The sequence below is a fragment of the Oenanthe melanoleuca genome, chromosome Z, assembly GCF_029582105.1.
Source record: "Oenanthe melanoleuca isolate GR-GAL-2019-014 chromosome Z, OMel1.0, whole genome shotgun sequence".
NCBI classification, from domain to species: domain Eukaryota; kingdom Metazoa; phylum Chordata; class Aves; order Passeriformes; family Muscicapidae; genus Oenanthe; species Oenanthe melanoleuca.
Window position 1 is genome coordinate 50,984,185 of NC_079362.1, and position 19,247 is coordinate 51,003,431.

Consider the following 19,247-nt stretch of genomic DNA (forward strand, 5'->3'; position numbering starts at 1 on the left):
GGAAAAAATACCACATGCTTGCCTGGGAGTCCAGAGTGAAATGAAGGAATGCAGCAGTGCACCTGATTTTCCATCAGAGTTCTCAATGCTGGAGGGTATGTGCTGCTGTTTGCCACATATTTTCTTGGATCTCACCATTGGGCCTATGGCTATTTGAGGCAGAACAGTGTTCTTGATTTGTGCATGAATGCACAAGCATGAAACTCCAGAAATCATTTACTAGATGAAATGTAGCACTTGCCTTTCTCCTTGTCTTTGGAGAAGCAGTGTCAAAATATGCTCCCCAAGGTTTGAGCAACTCTAACACAACAGAGGAAAAAGTTGCACCAAACTTTTGTCCCTGAACTATTTAAAGGAATTGATTGCCCAGAGCTCCCAGACCTTTATTTTTGAGCAGGACAAGGAGGCCACTGCAGTTTAATGTAGCTGTATTGTCAGTATAACAAAGTTGTACAACCAAGCTCAATCTCTGCAAAAGGCCTTACTTGGACTTGATGCCCATCATGATTCATCTGAGAGATTAATAGAATAATTTCCTTAATGAATATATGCATACAGCAACTGGGGTTTCGAACTGAATGGGAGAATCATGCTGAAACAAAGTCATCACCAAAGGTCTATTTGGATGGCTGTGCTCAGAGAGATGAGCACATCTGCATGACAGCTCACGAGAGGCAGAGTCGGCCTGAATGAGGCTGGATATTCACAGGATACCTGTCCTACAGGCCAGGGCAGGGAGAAAATATTTTACAGCACTCTAGAAGCAAACATGAGACCTATAGTAAAAGGCAAAACAACAACTGTAGGAAGAAAGTAGGAAGAAAAACTACTGGCAATTTCTTGCTGGAAGGAGAAATTTGTAAAATCAACTCCCAAAGGTGACTCATTTGATGCAATCCATAATTTGTGCATGTTCATTCAAAGGAATGGCAGAATGAGGAAACTAATGCATTTGTCTCCCTCGTGCATGGGTCATTGGAGGAGTTTTTCCTTCATTGTGGTGATGGGTAGGATATAGGTAGGTCCTATTCTCTCTTGCATAGACAAAATTTGTTCACATTGTTACATGGTGATTTGATTTAATCGAATTAATCAGACAACTATCCTCTTAGAAATGGGATTTCTCAACCTTCATTCTAGTTTCAATTTCATGAGAGGATTTTAACTTAGAGGTGTGGCATCTTTTTTTTTTAAGAAATATGATTAGGATATTGAGGGCCTTAACTGTAAAAATGCAAGAAAAACTTGATGTACTTGGGCATTTGGTTGAGAGGGGTGGCGGATCCATCTTGTTTTTCTCACCTGCTGACTGACTTATCAGTGGCCCATTTGATTGTCATTTACTGATGACACTCAACGCTAAAGGTCTCATCTTGACTAGAGATCAAGCTGAAGAAGACAATGAGTCTTTTGTTCCTGTTTGGAAGACATCAGTGTGAAGCTGCTTTGCAGAGGCTGGGGACAGTTTACCTGTTCTTCAAATGCATGCCATGCTGGTTAATCTAATCTTGTGCTTTACATCACTGGCTGTGGGTGTAGATCCTCTCTCATAACTCACGAAGATTTTTCATCCTGAAGCATCCAGTACTGGCTGTTGCATCAGCAGGGGAACAACACACCTGGTTTAGTAACACTGTATTTGTGTTTCAGTGAATTCATGATTAGCAGTGTAAGCCTTCAGCCTTCAGATGTACCTACTGTCAACATAATCTGGTACAGACAGTAAGTAAAGATTCATTCATTAAATTAAACTCTTGCTTTATTTTGGTAGCCAGATGCTTCATCTGGGGCCTGGCAGTTGTATGGACACAGGTCCCCTCTCAGTTTCAGGTATCCTCTCAGACCACGCTGGAACACATGAGGTGTCCTAATAATACATGGTGTGCAGCCCTCCCTGGATGCAGGGAATGCACTTTAGTACTTTATTAATGCAGAGCACTGCTGAGGATTCAAAAAAATAGGTTAATGCCCAAATGGCGTACTGAGTTTGGGCAGCTTTCTGCCCTCCTTCCAGCAGCGGCATCGAGCAGCTCCATCAGTGTCCTGTGCTGAAGTGTCCCAGCTCTGCTGCATGGCCCTGTCGTGTGCTCCTGCAGCTGTGCCTGTGGAGCTGTGAGCCAAGATGCCATCCTTCCTGCTAACAGATCTCCAGCCTCTGAGGCAAGTGCTAGCAACTTAATTTTTTAAGTTTGTTCTTGCTCACAGCCCCTCCTCCTTCTCCCTTCCCCTCCCCTTTCTTCCTCTGGGAAAAATGCCTCCTCAGGGGTCTGGATTTGAGCCCTGGATTTTATGCCTTAACTCAAAAAGGAATACACTCCTTTGGAGCACTTCCAACCTTTATTTGATACCTGAGAAGGGAGTGGTCATCTCTTGAAAAGCTGACCTGCAGATAAAGGAAGGGATAGGGTGCATACTTCCTTTCTTCGCTATGTATTAAGTCCAGAAACACTTGTTTGCTTGAAGTTCTTAAGGTTTTAAGATGGCTTTCTGGCACTTTCAAATTCTCGATATCTAGTAGTGCTAAGCTTGCTTTTGTTTGTTTGTTTGTTTGTTTCCACTGAGCTCTTCTTCGGGAAAAGAAATTTGCACAATTTTCACATTTAGGAAAGCCAGAAATATGTGATAGGAAATCTTCCTTTCCAGTTGTTTTACATGTTTTACGTGTTCATTAAATGCACAAGATTTAGACCTCTTGCCATCCAGCTGATACACCTTGTCCTTTTGATTATTTAATTTTCTTTTGTAATTTGCATCCTACCAATAGCCGCATGTTTAGAAATATTCCACAAATAGAGGCTGATAAAACCTTATTTCTGTAACATGACATAATTATAAAAGAACATAGAAAAAAGGGTGTGTAATGACTTGGGTATCTTTTAAATTCATGAAGACAAACCTAAAAAAAAATAAAATAAAATTCAACTTTGTATTCTTTTTCCTAAAGAAAAAATTTTGTTCTGAAAGGCGCAAAGCATCAAATTACTTGGAACAGATAAGCATAACAAAATGTTATGACTTTCAAGGCTTTCTAAATTATTCTAATGAAAGTTTATTGAGCATCTTCAAGGGTTTAGTTTGCTTGGTTTGATCAGCTAAACACTTCGTTTAATGTTTTCAGGATCTTTTACTGGCCACTATTGAGTAATAACATTGTTTGCAAAAAAGTAAAAGTTAGTTTTAAAATTCTTGAACATCTGCAAGACAGTCTGGTTTTGAATGAAAATTAGTAATTTAAACCAATCCCACAGTAAGAACATAAAGAGTCACAGAAACATATGCACCATGTAAACTGCTCAATGAATTCTAGAATTTACTATAGCTTTCCTAAACACAAACTGAGTTCTACTGTGAGAATGCATTGTCTTTATTCATATAATCAAAAGGGACCTTTTCCACAGGGGGCCCTTCTCCTTTCAGTGCACTGATTAGACTGTAACATTACGCAACCTGAGATGACTTATTCAAGACCTGTTGATCATTTTTTAATCACTTCATTTAACCAGTTTAAAAGATGGTAAAAACATAGTCAGCCAAGCAACTCCCTGAACTACCCCACTCCTAAATTCAGCAGCAATGGCAACACCCTACGAACATTCCTTGTATGTGTTCCTCTCTATTAGAAGAGATCAGCAGTGCAGTGCAGTAAGCCCCAGTAAAACACTTATTGTGTGCTTCATTTTCGTGACAAGCATTGCTTTGAGAGATTGAAACACATAGAAGAGTCCTAGCTGGCTGTCTCAGGCTCTCTGCTAAGCTTTAATTGTCCTTTCTGTAATATTTGAGACAATGATACTTATAACAGACAAAACGAAAAACAACAAAAGAGAGTTTAAATGTTTGCTTTTGCTTTTCCAAACCTTCAAAATTGGTGGGAAATGTAATGAGAAAGCATTCAGCTTCCCAGGAGAAGTCAAGTAACCCACACCTGCCAATTTTAAGTGACAACACTACTTTTCTCTGTACCTGACACAAATGTGGCTACTCCTACTGTACACTCCATCACCTCCTGATGAAGTGTTTTCTTTCATGTAGCATGAAAGGGGTGCTCCCTGTGCTTGCTAGAGGTAAGTGCAAGAGGTGAGTGAGCTCTGGTAAACTCCCAGACACATGTCTAGGACGGTGTAGTGCTTATCTCTGCTTGTTCCCCTTTGACAGCCTTGGCAGTTTAGCCCTGGCTTTACGTAGTTTGGACACACAACAATCTCCTAGTCTTGAGTTATCCAGATGCTAAATTCAGGAATCAGGCATATTTCTGCACTACAGCTACAGACCAGAGGAAGAAAGAAGGGTACTACTGTCACTGAGCTTCTCACTGACATTTTTAACATATACTGTGTCACAACCTGAGGTGTCTCCTTAAACCTGAGATCACCTCCGGAGGACATGCAGGTGTTTTGGAACCCAGCTCTTTCCAATGCCCGCCGATGAGAGACTGCAGGAGGCTGTTCTTAGAGGTTTTCATGGTTGTTTATTCTTCCTTATCTCAGGAATGCTTTGTCCAGTGAACAGCGGTCTGCTCGCTAGACATCCAGGGCAGAATCTGCCTGAGAAAGGCAGGACTTACCTTTTATACTCTAAATTATTTTCCAATACAATACAACTTTGTTAAACTGTCCAGCTTTGTCCCCATCCAATTTGAAAGTGCCAGCACATCACCCAGCATGGATGACACGGAGCAGCCACGAGCCCCTCAATATAAACATTCTAGAAATCTGCTAATTCTACATTCTAACAGTCTAATTTACACTCTATTTATTTTTGCAGCTTGCATTTATTCTCTCAATGTTGGTAAATTGTTCCAAGCAGCTAAATCCAGCCCCTGAGACACCTGGGTCTCATTCCAGGGTCTTTGGGGACCCCGCCAGGGGGATCTTAGACCTTCCAGGGAAGCCAGAGGAATACTCTGGGCTCCCACACACTGAATGAAAAACAGAAGCTGGGAAGAAACTTGTTGCTTGTAATCTCTACAACAGGCACAATTTATCCCAAAGACAGACCAACACAACATCTGTACAAATAACTGATTTTTTGCTAAATGATGCTTCTACAAGAAAATACTCCTCCTATTAAATTTGATTTCCAGCTGTGTTCTATTGAGTTATAAGATGCAACACAAAGCCACTTCTAATTATGCTGTGTGACAGTTGCTTTATTGCAAAATGAATATTGTAAGACAGAAAAATTGTTTCACATGGTTCAGCTCTTGAAAGAAATGTACAAGCCATGTTCCATTTGTAGAAGGGACAACATGAAATGCAAACTGAGGGCAAGACTGGCCATTGCAAGGTGCTCAGCTTGTAAAATGGGAGTGAAGAGTCCATCAGAACTCATACTACCCTGAGTATTATTTCAGTTCAAGGAACCACTTCATTACTTTTATCTAGTAGTTGTGCACCTGTTAGGGATTTTATTTACCTGAGGTTTCTGTTAGTTTGGCTGTAAAGGACAAGTATCTTGCAAACAGTGATGTTGAATTGTGGGTTTGATAGATGACAGCATTCTGACCCTTTTCCTCAACTGGCAGTTAAAGACAATAGATAAAGGGCTAGGTTCTGATAAGCATAGCTTCAAGACTAGGGGAAATAAGTGATTTTTCAACCTAGAGCCATTGCAAAACAACTTGAAAATAGAGAAGCCATTCTGATATAGAGGCACTCTGACTTTTACTTTGAGCTTTTTATGCCGTTTGCTTTTGTACTTTGGATGTGCTCACTTCAAAGTCAGAGAGTACTTATTCCTGATTTTTTCATTTAACAATACTATGAATGAGGAGGGAAATTACTTTTTTACACTCCAAATGCTGTGTAACTACAGGGCTTATTTCACCTATTTCCACTTCAAAATATGATACAAATGTCAATGAAGTGCTTAGAATATTAGTATTATCAAATTGCAAGGCTGCAGGTGACTGTTAAAAGTAAAAATGCTTCCACTAAAAGCAACAGCTTCCTGATAGAAACATATGGCAGCTCTGAGAAAGTTCACTGTAATTTTCTACAATGAAGTATAAAGGAAAAAACTCAAACATTTCCCTGAATTTTAACATTAAACTCTGTGCCTGGGAAAATGGAATTGGTTAATTTAATCAACAATAAAGTACCATTTCCAAAACATTGAAGATGTGCAGAAGAAGAAGTAATACTTAGGATGCTTTCACAGAACTTTGTTTCAAAATACAAATATTAGGTGGCAAGCATAGTAGCAATAAAAATTGTAGCTCTTCCACTGCCTCACTAAAGGATTCCAAAAGTCCTAACAAGTTCCAAAAGTCCTAAATAAGTTCCAAAGTCCTAATTTCTCCTCTCTCTTTGCATCTTCATTTGCAAAATTGTAATAACATTTCCACACTTCAGAGAAGTGGTGTAAAGATTATTTAGTAAGACATTTGCTTACAACTCAAAAAACACTAAGCACTAGGTATTATAAATTATGTGCTAATTTCTCTTAAGTTGCAGTAAAGCCTGAATCAAGTGATTTGCAGCTTCTGTAATTAATTTTGATAGGGTTATCCACATAACAGCTTTATGTAATAAAGCATCACTCATATCTTAGCATCTTCTTTTTTAACCATGACTTGTTAGCTCTGCTAAATATATCACAGATTACTAACTGCATGTCAAGTCAAGCCACTACACTGCATGTCCCTATACTTAGAAAAAAAAATTAGATGATCTATAAGAACTATTTATTACTACTTGATTTTCATACTTTGGTTGAGAAAACTTGTGCAGAACTCCCTGCAGTTAAGGACCATAACAGATAATCTGTTCAAAACTGACTGAGGAAATTATCCTTCCCTAGAGTGCCAGCTCAGCAAACATGAGCAGGTAACCATGTCTCTCCTCATTAAGACAAAATTTAAGCATGTGATTAAGCTGCAGAATGTGCTTCATTGCCAAAAGCAAATGGATAAATGCTGTCTTGAGAAAGGACCAGAAACACACATAATCTGTTGTTATTCCTTAGACATGTTAATTGGATTCACCTCAATCAAACCACACAAAGTTCTGTGTCTGTTACCAACACATGACTGATTTCATGCCATTGACCGCTCTAAGGTCTACCCCTCTGCATTAGGCCATTATTGTACAATATATACAAAAGTATCTAAAAAGCATCCCCTTCCTTTCAAGCCCTTGTGATATGTGCTTGATTAGAATTTATCCCCTAGTTTTCATTCCGTGATTTTGTGTAAATGCTTTTCTGCATACTGTCCAGAAAGCACACATGCTGTCTTGTGAGAGATTTCTGATTTCATAGATGTGGAATAAATACTCCATCACTTCTGTCTTGCAGCATGAAGCTCCTCCTTGGCCAAAGCTGCCAGTCCTTATGTGCTTTGGGAAGAAGTCTGGGCATCATATTTCCTAAAACTGTGGTTACGAAAAGATTCCCTGCAATGAAATAGATTCATAAATAGAGTTGGCAATGAAAAACAGTCATAGAAATAGCCATCTTGGGAAAAGGAGCTCAGCTGAAACATGCTATGTGCTGGCAGGTCAGCCTTTCTTCTTCTCCCACCCCAAACTGTGCACAGTGGCTTTGTGAAGAAGCATATAGTCATAATCAAAGAACATTAGACTCTTCTGTATCATCCATGTGACTAAAAAGGATTATGTTTTCTGTAGTGAAAGGATGACTTCATGCTGCCTAACACCACATGTGTTCTATCACACTTGTTCTATCTCCTTTCTGGCTTCAAAGGTTGAAAAATCACAAGATGTTTACAGTAACTTTGTTAGGGTGAGGGGGAAGTCTTATCTAACGATGCATTAAAATTACATAAATCCTCTACCTGGGAATGCAGGGCCTGAGAAACACAGCTAGCACTATAATCATCTCCAGTGGAAGCCAGCAGATTTCTTTAATCGGTAATACAGTTGTCAGTGCATACTCTGTCTTGGTTTCAGCCGCCAGTAAAACTCCCTTTCTTCCTTGCAGAAAAATGGCATATTTTTTTACAGCCACAACAGATAACCCTGCCCTAACTATACCTGATGCTATGGACTTTCACCACAGGTTTGTACAGCTCTGGGATCTTCCTCTCAATCATGGGTCTAAGGTTCTCCTTCAGTCTCATGTAGTTCCTTTTGAGCTCCTGATGATATTCCCGCTGGTCAGCAGTAATAAGGTGCTTGTTTTTCTCCACTGCTTCACCACACCTAGGCCAAAGGAAAGAAGAAAAGACATATATATATAATCTATTTCTGTTAAACTCCCTCATTTTGTGTTAGGTAATTTACATGGACAAGAATCCAGTTCCTTTAGTCTAGGCATTCCTCTGGTAACTTGTCAAGACTAAACTGAAAATAAACTAATAAGAAAGCCCTGTTTTTTTCTAAGTACATAAACTGAGGTTATTTTTTTTTGGATATTAGGAAAGCATGAGTGAACTAATAAAAAGCAAATTAATGATTGCAGAATACTGAGCTAGCTGTCTATTTACTACTTTTATAAACAGATAAATTTGCAATAGCAATACTCAGAAGCTGTATCTTCTGCATAGGACTTGCTTTTATTTAACTCAAACTTATCCTTCATCAAGGAGGATAGTCTGGACTGAGGAGATGAGTCTCTTCATATGTAAATATGCTTGTTGAGACTTACAAACATATCTAAAGCAAAGGACATGTGTCTGCCACTACCACTGTGTCTGCTTGACAGATGCGATTTTCTTATGAGCGGCTTTCTACATAAGAATGCAATTTTATTTGAAATTAAATCAAGGCAATAGTCTGAAATGTTTGATTTCTGTAAGACATTGAAAGATAAAACAAATGAAGATCTACATTCATACATTATTAGTTTAGAGTGTTAACATTTCTTCCCTTTGAGAATGCAATGCTTACCTAGGCATTAATGTGAAGCAGAAATAACAAGTGTGGTCAGAGTGTTCAAAGTGTGAGAAATCAGGATTCATGATGCTAACTTGCATAGGTAATTACTCAGTTATATTATCGTTGCATTATTGCTAATATTGAATGTATTGATGCAATACAGCATTTCAATTTAGTTTTACTGACCTCATTATAAACTCTTTGAAGCACAACCTCAGCTTGTTGTGATGTCGATAAAGTTTGGGGTCTTCTGGAATTTCAGCCAGGAACACTTGTGCTACCTCTAGCGGTCCCTTATAGAAATAACACAGAAATGTCAAACCCACCTGCTTAGACTAAAAACAAAACACACATTTGTTTAAAGCTGTTTGTTATTTCATGAGTGCATTTACAAAAGGAAATAAAACTCTCCACAGTTACCATAACAGGATGGGTTTTAGCTCCTTTTCCCCAACAATAATTCCTTTGGAAAGCAGAACTTTTGCCTGTCATATTTTATCCTCTCCTGCTATTATTCCTCCTCCAGTTCCACAACAAATGGGAACAAATTCCATTCAGCAGAGAGGAGCTGGGACAGCCCTAGTGACAAACCTGATTATATTAGAGAAACACAGCTCCTGTGTGTATATTACAAGACCTTCAGGCAATAAGCCCAGAGCTGAAAAATCACTCTTTGCAAATCTTACAATACATTATTTCATAATAGATGCTTCGATTGGTGATCCATCTGAAGAACCTGAGAGTATTTAGACTTTCAGCAAAAAAACCCAAGCTCTGTGAAATTGTGTGTGACACCAATTTTTTTCTCAGCCATGTCTTCAGCATTCCATTTTAATTGTTTTTAATTGCCTGGGCTTTTTTTTTTTTTTAGTGTGTATGCTTATGTTATACTCATTGCGTCTCAGCTTTATTTTGCGGCACTCAGGTCTTGACTTCATGTACTGACTTAATTTCCATGAAACTGAGTTTGTGGTGGTTCCACAGGAGAATTGTTATTATTATTCCCATTCTCCAAGGATACATCTGGAAGGAATAAAATGGCTGAGATGCCTAGCATGTTAGAAATGAAAAATCCCCAGATGCATTCACAAGGCTTCTGTCAGTTTCTGCACCTACAGCCAGGACAGTGCTTCCTATGAACACTTTCACCAAAATCATAGCTAAGGAACAGTATACAGTGACTAAATATCAATGGGTGGAGTTTAAATACACACAGGGAATAAATGTGTCTGACTAGATGTACTTCTTCCAGTGCAAGAAATAGGAGTGCAAAAAAGAATACACTGTGAGAAAAGTACGCTTCCCCTGGCTTGTTTGGATCCCTTACCTGATTTACAGTGGCTCCAACTGAGCCCTGCAAAACCATCTGGAGCATTTTGGCATCTGGTGGTTCTTGGTTGGTGGCTGCAGTTAGTTCCTGTGTTTTTTTACGCATATCTTCAATAGCAACTTCAATTGGGGTTAAAATAAACTAAGGGAAAGGAAAGAAAAGATGGTCCATTTCCTGAATCATGCATGCAGCTGACCTGTTCTAAGTACACTAAGTATCACTATCATTCTCCTGTTTCAAAAGCTGTAGTTGTGAAACCCAGGAATACTGTTTAATCTAACTTAGTCATTAACACTGTTCAATCTAAGATAGTCATCTTGGTAGAGGATGCATCTGACCCAAAGCTCTTAGGCATCTTACCATTTGCAAGAATAGGGTGTGAATCAGACCTCCTGTTCCCATAAATTTATTCTTACTCTAAATTACTTCATGCCTGAAATGGTGTTGCACTTTATACAGCATAAAGCTTCCCTGTCTCTGAACAAGCCCTAAGCCCAATCTAGTTCTCTGTCTGCTCCTTCCTACTTCTGCCTTATCAGCTAGAAGAGCTCCACATATCCTCCTGCACAGCATTAAAGCTAGGAGGTCAAAAGAAGAATGTACAGTGGCTATCATCCCTTCTCCATAGCAAATCTCTATCTTGCCTTGTCTGTCCCTTCTCTGATACTCCTGTTTACAAGAGCAATGTCTGAGAAACTCAGCATTTTTTTCTGCCAAGCATAAATTCGGAAATTTTCCCACCCAGAGACTCCTTCAGTCCTTGAGAAGTTAGATCTGTCTTCAAAACCCAGTTACCTCTTCTCTTTGGATGACATTGATTCTAGTTTTGATGTAGGGGAAAGCATGCATTGTGGTTAGGATGGTGTTCCTCTTGTATTGCTCACTAAGCTCTCCTCTGGGACGCCCATCCATAGTGAAAGGCGTAGTGTACATGAACCGACAGATGTTGAAGTTCTTCTCAAAGTAGGTAACCCTGTCCTTCATCTCATACTCATCAAAATAGGGCTCCACAAAAGTAATTTGTATGTATGCCTAAGAAAAGAGGGAAGAACCATTACAGTACCTTACAACCCAAGGAATGTAAAAGGAATGGTGCATGTGAAGTACCCTACAGTACACATTGGCTAGGGATGGGCTGGAAAAACCACAGAGCTGAAAATGCTTCAGGGATCATCATCTTATTCAGAGATAACAAAACTTGCATCTAGGTGGGCACAGCTTAACCCTGGGGATCAGAACCAGGGCAGGGACCAGAGACCAGAACTTTTAATTTCTATACTCTGTGACAAGCTACCATGCTAAGCTGTCACAGAGGTTTTAATACCCCTGGGCACAGAGATACCAAGTTGGGTGGCTTCTTTTAGTGCTTTAATGTTTGAGCATAAAAGTTGCAATGGGAACCTTCTCATTTCTCTTGTGTGACAAAGCACTTAGCCCTCTCAGTAGTACTTTCTCTACCTTATTGGGATCCAGCTTGCTTTTGTCTACAGGAGCAGAGTCCTTAATCACTTCCACAGCATCCTCCCCAAAACACTGGCCATAAAATCCCTAGAAAGGAAACAGAATTATGCCAAAAAAAGTCCTTAATGCAATGCTAATGCAATTCTAGGAGAAAGCAGTGACAACCATGACGATTTCTGGGCTTTGTACAGTCAGTGTACTGCTCCACAAACCACAGCTGGCCAGGGTAGGGCATCTTCTGACAAAGATCACTGTGAGTTGCTCAGACAATCATAGAACTTGAGGTAAAACAATCAGAAGGGAACAAAGCAATTTTATAAATAAAGCTGAAAAGATACCAAAGCAAATATCTGGCATGCTAAAAATCACTCAATGTATTACAGGCCCGCTTGTAAGAGACATAGCCTCAAAAGAATGGATCACTTAGATCATTATGCTTTAAAAAGCTATACTGTGGAAAGGATATGCACTAAGGAAATAATTTATGCTACAAATCCATTTATTATTGATTTTTTAATACAGAATAATAATAATATTAGGATTGTGCAGGTTCATTGAAAAATATAATATACCATATTGAGATCATGTTAATATAATGTTTTTCTTTACCTCTAATCTGTGAGAAATCTCAGGGAGTTTTGTAATTGCAGGCTCCTTATAAACAAATTCCTGTTCATCCAAGTCCCCAAATCTGGATCCATAGAAACCAACACGGAAGTAAGTTCCAAACATTCGTTTTTGACCCTAATTGATAAAAAGAAGAAGAAATTTACAATTGCTTTATTGTAGTATTTTGGATGCCTTTTTTCCCCCCCAACTGATGTATAAGAAAATCCACTAGTCCTATTTTTTCCCTATTTCAAAGTCATTTCTGTATATCATCAGTGCTTATGCATTAGAAGCACAGGACAGAAAGCATACAAACTAAGGGGACATTTGACTGGAATGTAATTTAAAGTTTAAGCTGATCAATAAGGAAGCTTCACAAAACAAAATGCCTCATTTTTTTAATTCCTTTGAATACATGTAACAAAATCAAAATTTTGAAATTTTGCAATGAAAATTGATACAAATTTGAAACTGACTAGGCTCAGCAATGAGGTTCTTCTGAAGAAAGAGAAGGAACAGTATGACTGCTGAGAATATAGATGGGTTTTCATATTTCTTTTGTTTTATACCCGAAAAAACTAGTGAATTGACAATAAAGTTATTTCTGTTAATCAGATGTGGCCAGGTAGACACAGACATGTTCTCCTAAACTCATTTTATATTCATCTCTGTTTATTTGTATGGAGAGACTTTTTATGCTGTAGGCCATGTAGGCAGACCAAAGCAGATGGAAGCTTTTGTTTGAAAAAGAAAATGGAACTATTTAAAGTTCTGGTGGGTTGATCATGGCAAAGCCACTGTATTATCCCTCTCTGAAACTGGACATGAGAGAGACGATGAATGGTTTGTGAGTTGACATGAGGATAGGGAGTGATTACAAATTGGTTACCATCATGGGCAAAACACACTTGACTTGAGGAAACCAATTGAATTTATTACCAAACTCAGAATGAGATAACAAGAAGTAAAACAATTTTTAAAAACACCCTTCCCCCTTTCTCCTTAGACTCTACATCTTCTGTCCCAGTGGCACAGGGAGATGGGAAATAGGGGAATGGTCAGTTCATCACGTGTCTCTCCCACAGCCCAGGGAGAGGAGTGTTTCCCCTGCTCCAGCCTCTGGTTCCTTCCTGCTTTAGTGTGAGCTTTCACATGGGGCCACAGCCTTCTTTCAGGCATCTACCTGCTCTGGCATGGGGTTCTGCATGGGCTGCAGGTGGATCTCTGCTCTCCTGTAGGTCTCATGGGCTGCAGGGCCACAGCTGCCTCACCATCGCCTGCACATGGGCTGCAGGGGGATCTCTGCTCTGGCACCTGCAGCATCTCCTGCCCCTCCTTCTCCACTGACCTTGGTGTCTGCAGAGCTGCTGCTCTCACGTATTTTCCACTTGTCTCTCCTCTGAGCACAATTACATCTGGCCAGTAACTTTTTTCCCTTTTTAAATATATTATCCCAGAGGTGCTGCCACTGTCACTTATGGGCTCAGCCTTGGCCAGCCTTGGATAGGAGCTGGCATTGGCTCTTTTGGACATGGATAAAGTTTCTAGCAGCTTCTCACTGACATCACCCTTTAACCCTCCCCCTCCATTATCAAAACCTGGCCACACAAACTCAATATACACATGAACAGTTTTATTAACACAAGTAGTGCAACCCAGCAATGTGTCTTGTCAGCAGTGCCTTGCCCCACAAGTACCTTATTAATAATGCTGTCAAAGGCCTTCTGTAGCTTGCTGTGTGTCAAGGTAAGCTTCCTGAAGTCTCGATGTGCTTCCAGTATGGGGATGACAATTTTGTACACCTCATTCACAGTCTCATACAAACCTCCCTTTGAATTAAAAAAAAAAATAAAGAAAAAAAAGGAGTTTTCATGACTCTGAAAAGAAGCTATATGTCCCTTAATGGCTTGGTGAGAAGCAGATCTATGGGACTCATCTGTTAATCTGCCATGTTGCTTGTTTTGGTGCTCTGAAAACCAGTAATAGTAAATGGGCAGTTCTGAACAGCAAAGAATGAACTGGATTTAATTTGGATCTCTGATCTGTTGGGTTCTCAAGCCCAAATTCCTGTGGAAAGCTCTGATTTCTGCCTCAGGACTACAAGAACTAGAAATGCAGGTTAGCAGCAGGGAATTGATTTATTTGTCATGTATGGCTCAGGGCAACGACAGCTGTATCTGGACAAAGGGACACAAGTGATATTTTTAGAGATGCTAAATCATGAGTCATTACATAGTAAGTGTAGATTATGAGGCTCGTGGTTATGTGCTGTATAAAAGTATAGGAGTAACCCTTATACACTTCCTAAAATATATGCAAGAGCATTTTCTTAAATGTACTATCCCATGATAATACCAACTGAAAGTCTTGGCTCCTGCCTGAGACAATCACTTTCTGTTGATGCTACCTGCTGTCTGCACAGTAGAGGTGAGTATGTAGCTGAGCTAGGCTGAAAAACCCTAGTTTAATCAGAATGAGGCAGCACTTGGACAGCCAAAAATGTGTCCTCTTGTTATTTGGAGTGTGGCAGGTCGGTGATGCCAGGTTTAGCAGTACTACATTATTTCCTCGTGTGCAGGAAATGAAGCTGTGGATCTGACCCAGGTAGCCCATGATCCATTCCCTCCTGGTGATTCTGGTCCTCACTCACCGTGCTGAAGAGCTCTGCAGCTTGTTCCAGCAGCCCTACCAGGCCACTTTCTGAGAAGTACCTCCCAGAACATATGCCATCTTCATCTGGAGACAAAACATCATCTGAAACAGCAGATTCCTCCAGCACATTGGATGAAATATTCTAAAATACATCAGAGCACAGAAATCAAAAACCTAAATCAACAGTACATCACAAAGATTGAGGAAGAAATTGTTTCAACATATTTACATGATAGGAAGAGGAACGTGTTTTTTCCAGGGGCAACCAGGGGACACATAGTTACGTTATTTTTTAGAAGTGAAAGTAACATTATAAATCGCTGTAGATGGCAGATCAGGAGTTTTGCTGCAAGAATAATGAATTTTCTTTCAAGCCTCAGGTTTAAAATGCAGACTCCTGTAGGTGCCAAACCAGCTCTTCTCTAGTGGCTGGATTTCCATGGAGTTGCAGTGAGCTCAAACCCCAATACTACTAGAGTAACAAGCAATGTACCCTTCCTTGTGCTGGCACTTGAGGGTAGGCAATTCCAAAGTGCACTCCAAACTTTTTGCTACCTGCTTGAATAAATTGAACTTTCAGATTTTTATTCACCTTTTCCAAGCAGAGGACACAGACTGTATCACTCTAAAAGTAACAATAATTGATTGCTTCCTCTTGGTTCATCCTCTGCCATACTACACTTTAATCCTGCAGAATTTACTCAGTTTCTTGTTAATGTTATGGATCTCATTGTGCATTTAAATAAAACTAGACTTAGTCACTCTTTTGAGATCTTAGACCACGAAATAACATGTCTAGAGTTCTTCAGGACTTCTTTCAGTAAATGACACTGGGTGGCAGCAACATTAAAAATTTTATAATATATAGAAACATGCGCAAAACAACAGCAAAATATGTGTACATATAGTATGAGACTGGCATATGTAACTTTCAGCAGCAGCAGAAAGGCTAAGCTTCGATTTTCTATTAATTAAAAGGAGTTAAATTAGTGTCCTAGTGTCTCACTTCAGCAGAAACTGGCAATGACAATCTGTCTGCTTGCAGGATGGATGCCAGCTGGCTAGCTAGCTGAGTCCTTAAAGGCATCTTTATAAAACAGCAGAGACACAGAGGGCTGTTACTATTGATCAGACTTCAGATAAAGAATTGGCACCACACACCACTAGCTGCATTGGGCTTTCCCCCCTGGGTTTTATGGATGTATTTATTTCTCCATGGGTGAAATTTACTCCAACCAGGCAGCCATCACACTGCCTAGTCTGCACATCATGTCAGCACCACTGGAAGGATGAGCACAGCCTCAGAATAGCACTCACAGGAGTTAAGAATACATCTGAATTTTGGCCAGAGAAGAACTACAGCACATTTGGCACATCTACGCCACATTCTACCAACCAACCTCATTGAAGAGAGTGACTTCAACCAACTTAAGTTCACTGGCACATACCTGCAGAAACTCTCAAGCCATGCAGATTAATTTCTGGTTTTCCTTTTTGCATTAGGAGCTGTTAAGGACTGTTTTCATGTGACTCTGGTGGCTTTTATTTTTATTTTTTAATTTTTATTTTAATTTTATTTTTAAAATTTTTAAATTTTTTTTATTATTATTTTTATTTTCCTTTTGTAGCAAAGAGAAGTGACTTACATACAAAAGTAATGAGAAAGTCATGGACACCAATTATTCCTTCTCCACCTTTAAGCCTCTAATAACTAATGTCACGAATGTACTTCCATGTTTTACAGTCCATGCACTCTAGGAGGAGAGAGCTTGCATGACATACTTCTGGGACTTGCATGATCTTTTGCAAAGTGGACGTGCCTCACGCAGCTTTAGCCTTGATCCACCTTTCATATTGAAGAATTTTACATATCCCTTGTATAATAAAGGCAATACATAAATCACCATGTATTTTATCAGCAATTATATTGAATTTCACAAGTCTAGCCTTCATTAAGCAAAAGAAATACTTCTGCAAATTTAAAAACCCCTGTGATCCCCAGATCTTACCACCATGTTAAATAAGACTAGGGTAGCCTGCAACCTAGATGCTCAAACAGCCCAGGCAAATTAGGCTGCTGCTGAGCTTTGTACCTCAGCAGGTAGAGACACACACTAAGGGCTTGTCTGTGTTAATACAAAGTGGCTTTGAAGTCAGTCCCTATGCACTTCATACTCTCAGTAATTCTGCTTTACTGCTTGTGAAGGGGATTTACTGTAAACATGAATTAAGCTCAAACAGAATTCCACTGAAAGTGATCCCACTCTGATTTTGACGGATAGTATTGATTGCATAGAGGGAAGCATTTTGTCTGGTACAATATAAAGAAAAGTATTACTCTACTGACAGTCAGTTTTCTGGATGCTAACAGACTCACTGCAGAAGATCAAAATCAGAACTGATTTGATCCTTTGCTGACTCATTTTACTCATCTGTAAAAAGGAGATAATACTTCCACTCATCCAGAATAATATTTTTATTCACATTATTATCACCCTCAATTCCACAACTAAATGCATATCACCAATATTAATTGATCTCATATCTGAGCCAAATGATGCAATGATCACAGAAAGAGTTAGTGAGTAAGACCTGTTGCTACAGATAAAGCCAAGCCAGTCTGCACAGTGTTTCCCTCTTTTAACAAGGTCATCTGAATAAGATCTTCACAGCTGCTACAAAACATAAACCTGTTTGTAAAGAATGGAAAACCTTTTCGTGAAAGCCTATGTAAAAATGTAAAGGTTATTATAGTTAATTATTGTTATTGAGTAAATTGAAATTCAAAATTGTGCTGTCAGATAAAGAGTTGTGTAATTGGGTTCTCGTCATTAGGGCATTTTATTACCTCTCTCCCACGGGGCAGCTGTTTCTTTGGAAAGCATGTATTTACACAAGCATTTTGATGAAAGAAATTGATTTGCTGCTTTTAAACTCCTAAGTTTTTGCTTGCCCAGTGCCTTGTACAGTAGACTTCAATTCTCTAGCATAAATGAAAACATATCCATTTATAGCAATAATCTAGGAGCAATGGAGGGAGGAATTGCATTAGGGTCAAGTGTGATAGCTTACAAGCACTCAAGGCAGCCTGGGAGCAGGATGACATTGGGAGGGAATGCATATTTCATTTATATCCAAATGATGATAGTATCTAACAAGTAGAGAGAAAACAAGTAAATAGAAGTTAGAAGTTTGAAGATATACAAAACTGGTAAGGGATGCAAAATGGAAGTATAAATCCATGGCCAGAAGTTTAGCCATTAAAGAGTATACACAATTATCTTGATCTTAAAGAAAATCAAGAATAAACACTTGCCCATCACCTAATCGTTTAGGTGGAATTGCAAATACTAATGCCCAATAAACTAAATTAAATGCAAAATGCCAAGTGGCTCGATCATGTTCATATTTACTGTTTTGAAGGGATACAACCAAACCCAGGTGGTATGGTTATATCAAGGGATGATGAATGCACCAAGTATTAGTGTTAGGTATTTCAAACTCACTTTGACAATAAAATGTGCTCCACAACAGATCCAAAAAAGCTAAGCAAAAATCATATTCAAGCAATGAATCCTGAGCTGTCAAATGTTTTAGAAAACTGAGGAAGTTTCAGAAGATGAAATATGCTTTGGGATCATCTGTTTCTTTAAAGTGTACAAGATGAGCAGATGGTAATAGGTTTATCAGACTGCATAGGACATAATGGTGGAAGTACTGATACAAAATTACTAAAGAAAACCTTAAAGGTATTGTACTTAGCCTGAATCAAAATCACACGACACAAGCCTAATACTTTCTAAAAGAAGGGATTACAATCTAATAAACGTAATAATGTCTAAACAGTAGATGTCTATATAGCATCTAATGTGATCCTACAAAATGATTCCACTAATTAGTTGAAATTATTTATAATTTACTCTAATCATAGCAGCCAACAATGCACCGGCTTCAGGGAATAATGAGAAAAGAGAAATTATCAACACATGGCAATAAATTAAGGGTTTGGCCATTTTTTTTAATAATGTGTAGGAAAGAAGCACTAAAACAATTGCATTTGCATATGAATTTGGTTCAGGTAAGGGTATCCAAAACTGCATAATCCAATAAACTAAGTGTATATATATCTGCATTGAAAAATGTCTAAGTTTTACCACAAAGACTTATGCTTTGATCTATGTGATGTAGAAAAGTAAGATGAAAAATGAAACCCAAGAAAACTGTCTGGAAAAGATCAGTTTATTAGTGAGTAAAGAGCTCAACGATGCCAAAAGAACCAGTGGAGTCTTCAGAGAGATAATGTGAGAGCTATGCCTCATGCTGAAAGAACTTCTGGGACAATTTACTCGACTTGGATA

At 39.0% G+C, this 19,247-nt stretch overlaps 1 protein-coding gene across 4 annotated transcripts in view; it reads right to left on the reverse strand.

Moving 5' to 3' along the window:
* Nucleotides 1–5,128: 5,128 nt before the first annotated feature.
* DOCK8 (dedicator of cytokinesis 8) overlaps nt 5,129–19,247 on the reverse strand; it is an 87,078-nt gene continuing 72,959 nt past the window's right edge. For all 4 annotated transcript variants that reach the window (XM_056513057.1, XM_056513059.1, XM_056513060.1 and 1 more), the window contains 9 exons: nt 14,888–15,031; nt 13,935–14,066; nt 12,238–12,372; nt 11,626–11,715; nt 10,963–11,199; nt 10,165–10,308; nt 9,024–9,130; nt 7,995–8,162; nt 5,129–7,394 (listed from right to left, as the gene is read on the reverse strand). In XM_056513057.1, coding sequence (XP_056369032.1) covers nt 7,331–7,394; nt 7,995–8,162; nt 9,024–9,130; nt 10,165–10,308; nt 10,963–11,199; nt 11,626–11,715; nt 12,238–12,372; nt 13,935–14,066; nt 14,888–15,031 — 1,221 coding nt within the window. In that variant the 3' untranslated portion in view covers nt 5,129–7,330. The remainder of the gene's footprint in view (nt 7,395–7,994; nt 8,163–9,023; nt 9,131–10,164; nt 10,309–10,962; nt 11,200–11,625; nt 11,716–12,237; nt 12,373–13,934; nt 14,067–14,887; nt 15,032–19,247) is intronic.